General features: G+C 45.6%; 1 protein-coding gene across 1 annotated transcript in view; it reads right to left on the reverse strand.

Annotated features, from left to right (window-relative positions):
- Positions 1–456: 456 nt before the first annotated feature.
- Positions 457–6,113, reverse strand: part of LOC102203988 (poly [ADP-ribose] polymerase 14-like) — an 11,206-nt gene continuing 5,549 nt past the window's right edge. Inside the window, exons 4-6 of the mRNA XM_005753346.1 lie at positions 1,543–1,716; positions 789–907; positions 457–516 (exon numbers count right to left, since the gene is read on the reverse strand). Coding sequence (XP_005753403.1) covers positions 457–516; positions 789–907; positions 1,543–1,716 — 353 coding nt within the window. The remainder of the gene's footprint in view (positions 517–788; positions 908–1,542; positions 1,717–6,113) is intronic.

The raw sequence follows: 6,113 nt of genomic DNA on the forward strand, positions 1-6,113 counted from the left end.
GTATGTCCTGTAATCATTATGATGCTATAATTTGAGATACAATAAATAAGATTTTGTACAAAGTATCGTATCGGATCAGTATCATCAATACCACCCTGAATATTACTTGGTATCGGAAAGGAAATCAGTGGTATCGCACATCACTACTTTTCTGTTCAAACAAGCCTTTTGTTAATCTATGTATTTTATATTCTTCACATTATTTAACTTACACAATGTAAAAGGTGAAGTGTATAATGTCTATTGATTGTACTGTTTATTTTAATCTTTGTACAGGGCTTTGTGACTGCCTGTCTGTGAAAAGCGCTTAATAAATAAACTTTATTTACTTACTTCATTACCTCATGAACAAATAAAGAGCTGACACTATATAATGTTGTGTTCTGCTGAAAATGTTACAAGTCAGCTGTTTCACACAGATTACCGGTGGAATTTTTTTTTTTTATAATCCCCTGGCTAAATGATGCACTCCACCTGAGTCTCAATCCTCAGGACCTCACACAGTCCCCAACAAATCTATCAGGAATGTATTTCTATTCATTAAAATTATATCGATTTTTCTTTGGCATCCTCTAACAGATCTTAACTACCTTTTTTTTTTTCAGACAGAAACATGTAAAACCTCTGCTTACACTATATTATTGTCATCTGACATCAATCGCTCCTTTGTTCCTCATCAGATGTGTTCAATTCTGAGCAGCCAATTGTTGCTGCTATTGGCAGGTAATTAAGAAAATGAATTAACTGCATCTCTGTATATAAAATAGCACAAGATAAGTACCTTTTACCACAGTCAAAGGAGGACTCTCCACTCGGATGTTTGTAGCTGCCTCCAAAGGCCGAGCAGTCAGTCCTTGTTTCTTCATCTTTGTGCTGGTCTGACTTACAGAGAGGAATCTCTCCACATCTGCAAAATAATCCAGATTAATCCTTTCAGACTGAAACAGTTTCAGAGGATGAGAGAAAAGAGCTGGGCTGTAAACTGTTATATAGACATGTTTGCAGAAATAAATGAAGCACCCAATGTATGTCTAAATTTCTTAATTTCAATTTATTGGAGACAGACCTGCTGTTGTTGTGTGCTGTTCTTTGTAATGGGTCCTGATTCAATGTTAGAATATAGTTTTAATAAATAACAGAAGGAATGGTTGTACTGGTAGTGTTCACAGAAAAATATTAAATCAGGTCCTACGTGTTGTGTTCTTATTTTATATGTAGATGATGAGTTCCCTGCTCGAAGAGGAATATTGTGTCTGTTGACTCATTTGTGTTCATTCATTCATTTACATTACTGAAATCTCAAAGTACTAAATATTTAGACATCAAAAAGAGGACTCATTCATCAACTACACAATGTGTGTGGAAAAAATATCTGAATATGGGCTCTTCTCTGCACCTTTCCAGATCAGATCTATGACTGTTGTATAAAGTCAGGTTTAAAATTAGACTCAAAGGTTAACCTAAAGGGGATTTTGGATGTTTGTCCTTGTATTGCCTTGTTGTGTTTGTGTATGTGGAAACATCCAGCTGTTTGCTTCCTACCTGCAGGGCTGCTGAAGGTGACCACAGCTTTGTTGGATTCCAGGATCCTCTCCATGCTGTAGCCGTTCTCATCCAACCCAGAGATGTTCTCCACCAGCATGGAGAGCAGATCAGTGGACATGTTGTCTGTGACGTTTTCCAAAACCACCGCACAGCTCTGAGACGACTCTGAGTCTGAGAGAAACACACAAACCTGATCAAAGAAAGTGTCTGTGAGCAGTGAGGGAAGGAGGCTTTTGTTCACCTGTTATTGCCAGGATGTTGGATCATATGACCCAGTGTATGGAGTTTTCTTTTATTTTGATGTTTCTGGTTTATGTTTAAGCTCATTTCTATTTTGCCTAGGCTGCCATGATAGTGTAATGTTTATTAGATCCCCCTAGTGTTTTCGTCCCTGTGTTTTAGTCTCCTTTGCCCTTCATGTATATCAGTAATGTCTTTGTCTCACATCTCCTCCTCTTGTTTGCATGTTTTCTCCTTGTGACCCATTCCTTCTGTCACGTGTGCTTCTCCCCAACCATCATGTTTCTGTTTGTGCTCAGTTATGTCCGTGTCTCATCTCAAGTTCCCTTTTCCTTCTGTATGTATTTATAGTGTGCGTGTTCTCGTCGGTTTATCATGTTAGATTAGTGTCCATAAGTGCACGTGACACTAGGACGCTCTAGATCGCAGGTTGATGATCGATTTTGTAATCATATCACCAGACCTGCGACCATATGTTCGGGACACTCAGGTAAAGAGAGGGGCTGAGCTGTCAACTGATCACCACCTGGTGCACCTAAACGTATAATGGGAGTGCGCTGGGAACGTCTAGCAGAGGCCCCAGTCTGCGAGATTTGCTACGCACACCTCCAGCAGAGCTTTAACAGCATTCCGAGGGAGACTGGGGACATTGAGTCCGAATGGACCATGTTGAGCACCTCCATTGCCGAAGCTGCTGCACTGAGCTGCGGCCGCAAGGTGATGGTGGACACCAGAGGTGAAGGGAGCCACCAGACTGAAGGAGGAGTCCTATCGGGCTTGGTTAGCCTGTGGGACTCCGGAGGCAGCCGACAGGTATCGACAGGCCAAGCAGAATGCGGATCGGGCAGTGGCTGAAGCAAAAACTCTGGTGTGGGAGGAGTTCGGAGAGGCCATGGAAAAAGACTTTCAGACTGCCTCAAAGAGATTCTGGAAAAACCATCAGGTGACTCAGGAGGGGAAAGCAATGTTCTACCTGTACAGTGTATAGTGCTGGCGGAGCGCTGCTGACTTCGACAGAGAAAATTGTCAGGCGGTGGAAGGAATACTTTGAGGACCTCCATAATCCCACTGACATGTCTTCTGAGGAGGAAGCAGAGTCTGGGGGTGAGGGGAATGACCCGCCAATTTCCGGGGGCGAGGTCACTGAGGCAGTTTGTGAAATGCACCTGATACACGTACACGCACACACAGTTCTTTACTGCCAGAAGCCAAGTTTATTTTTAGTTTTCGTTTGTAGTGATAGTCTGTAGTCTTGACAGCTCCGGCCTCAGCTGATCACAGCTTCACCTCCACTCCTCTCCCGTCTCACTAAAAAGGGAAAGGAATCACTCCAAACGCCATCAGCTGTTCTCACCTGCCTCTCCAGCACCGCCCCGTTGAGCTCACTGCATCATTCCTCCCCTGCACCCGCGGGTGGGACCACACCTACGCCACACAGTTAAACAACTCCTTGGTGGTAGAGCCCATGGTGTGGATGAGGTCCGCCCCGAGTTCCTGAAGGCTCTGGACGTTGTAGGGCTGTCTTGGTTGACACACCTCTGCAATATTGCGTGGAGATCAGGGGCAGTACCTGTGGACTGGCAGACCGGTGTGGTGGTCCCCATCTTTAAGAAGGGGAACCGGAGGGTGTGTTCCAACTACAGGGGGATCACACTCCTCAGCCTCCTTGGGAAAGTCTATGCCAGGGTGCTGGAAAGGAGAGTTCGTCCGCTAGTTGAACCTCAGATACAGGAGGAACAACGCGGTTTTCATCCTGGTCGCGGAACACTGGACCAGCTCTTTATCCTCTCGCGGATGCTTGAGGGTGCATGGGAGTTTGCTCAACCAGTCTACATGTGTTTTGTGGACTTGGAAGGCATTCGACCGTGTCCCTCGGGGTGTCCTGTGGGAGGTGCTGCCGGAGTATAGGGTGTTTGGCCCATTGCTACGGGACATTCGATCCCTATACAACCGTTGTAAGAGCTTGGTTCGCATTGCCGGCAATAAGTCGGACTTGTTCCCGGTGGGTGATGAGCTCCACCAGGGCTGCCCTTTGTCACCGGTTCTGTTCATAACTTTTATGGACAGGATTTCCAGGTGCAGCCCATTGTCGGAGGGCTTTCACTTAGGTGTCCTCAGAATCTCATTTCTGCTTTTCACGAATGATGCGGTTCTGTTGGCGTCATCGGGTGATGGCCTCCAGCTTGCACTGGAACGGTTCGCAGCCAGTGTGAAGCAGCAGGAATGAGGATCAGCATCTCCACATCTGAGGCCATGGTCCTCAGTCGGAAAAGGGTGGAGTACCCACTCCGGGTCGGGGATGAGTTCCTGCCCCAAGTGGAGGAGTTCAAGTATCTCTGGGTCTTGTTCACGAGTGATAGAAGAAGGAAGCCGGAGATCGACAGACGGATTTGTGCTGCAGCTGCTGTGATGCGGACGTTGCACTGGTCCATTGTGGTGACAAGAGAGCTGAGCGTAAAAGCGAAGCTCTCAATTTACTGGTCGATCTACGTCCCTATCCTCATTCTTTCGGTCACTACCAACAATGAGATTGTGGATACAACCGGTGGAAATGAGCTTCCTCTGAAGGGTGGCTGGCCTCTCCCTTAGAGATGGGGAGAGAAGTTCAGCCATCCGGGAGGAGCTCAGAGTAGAGCCGCTGCTCCACATTGAAAGGAGCCAATGGAGGTGGTTCAGGCATCTGACAAGGATGCCTCCTGGACGCCTCCTGGGTGAGGTGTTCCGGGCATGTCCCACCCAGAGGAGGCCCCGGGACAGACCCAGGACACGCTGGAGGGATTATATCTCTCAGCTGGCCTGGGCTTCTCTGCTGAGGCTGCTGCCCCCACGACCCAGTCCCAGATAAAGAGGAAGAAAATGGATGGATGGAGTCTGGTGTTTCCATGTTCAATGTGATTAGTTTCACTTTCTCTGTGGCGTCTTGTTCATTCATATCAGCTTTTTCCCCGTGTGTTCCCACTTCCTCTGATCACCTCCGTTTTGTATTTACTCTTTGAGTTTCCATTCCTTCCTTGTCTGTTCATTCTCTTTATATCATGCAATGTTTCCAAGTCCATGAATTCATGCCAAGTCTTCTTGTTTCAGGTTTTCTACATTTATGTTCTTGTTCTTGTTTTTTTGTTTTTGTTTTTTGTTTAGCTCACCCAGTTTAGTTTACAACTTTGTTTCCCATTTTGCCCTTAGTTTTTGTACTGTTTTACTAGCCTTCAATAAACGGCTCGCACTTAGTTAAAATCAAGTTTGATTTTCCTGTGTCCCCACTTGGGTCCACCTCTTCACTCCATACAGTCAGTTTCTGCAGATTGTGACAGTTATTCCTAAAACTTTACTTTCAGCAGCATTTCTCTTTCTTTAAACGGGATGGGCCCAACGGGAAAAAGTTTAAATCCTTCATCAGAAATAAAATGTGCTCCTTAAAAGCTACATTAAGATAAGTAAAGGAGGAAGTCATCTAAAGCAGAGCTGCTGACGACTTCAATAAACATCAGACAGGAGGATGCACTCCATCAGTGCAAAATCCCCATTCTGCAGCTGCCCTCATCAACAAGGCCTGACAAATACAGATACATTTGGCACCTCAGGTGGAGGTAAGATTCATCTAGAAAAAAATCATCGAAACTTACAGCCTTCAAAAACAACAACAACAGACACGTTTGGATTTTAGATTTCCTTACCAAGTACAGGTTAGAAATACAGCTTTTGGATGTAAACAGAGTGCTTTCCCCTGGTGCTGACCCTTGCTCACCTCCCTGAGTCTGGTTCTGCTGAAGATTTCTTCCTTTAAATGTAGCCACTGTAGCCAAGACTCATGGGGTAAGATTGTTGGAGTTTTCTGTTTTCTTTCTAATATTTTAGGGTCTTTATCTTGTCATTTAAAGCACTTTGAGGCAACTACCGTAAATGTCGGGCTATAAGCCGCTACTTTTTGCACAAGCTTTGAACCCTGCGGCTTTTAGTCAGGTGCGGCTTTTCTATGGATTGTCCGTGATTTTTGTCATATCGTAAGACGATTTGTTTTGTTTGTTCCGCTGTTGTACGGCACTACGTTGCCTGGCGGAAGGATCGGGGTTCAAGAGTGGTATGTTAGTCACATGTCCGTCCGCCAGGCAACGTAGTGCCGTACAAGTAGCGCGAAAAACAAACTTCAAAGTAGCGCTACGCGTTCAGCGGGAGTCGTGGATGATGAGCGGCGATAAACTTGCAAGTTATGCCCAAAAAGCAAGTTATGTCCAACTCCACCGGTGGATTCTGACAGCGTGGAAAAGTGTGAAAACATCCACGATCACCAACGGATTTTGAAGGGCTGGACTGCTGCATGATGGAGAGGA

Source organism: Pundamilia nyererei, unplaced genomic scaffold (assembly GCF_000239375.1).
Source record: "Pundamilia nyererei isolate P.nyererei 1_Seehausen unplaced genomic scaffold, PunNye1.0 scaffold00422, whole genome shotgun sequence".
Taxonomy (NCBI): Eukaryota; Metazoa; Chordata; class Actinopteri; order Cichliformes; family Cichlidae; genus Pundamilia; species Pundamilia nyererei.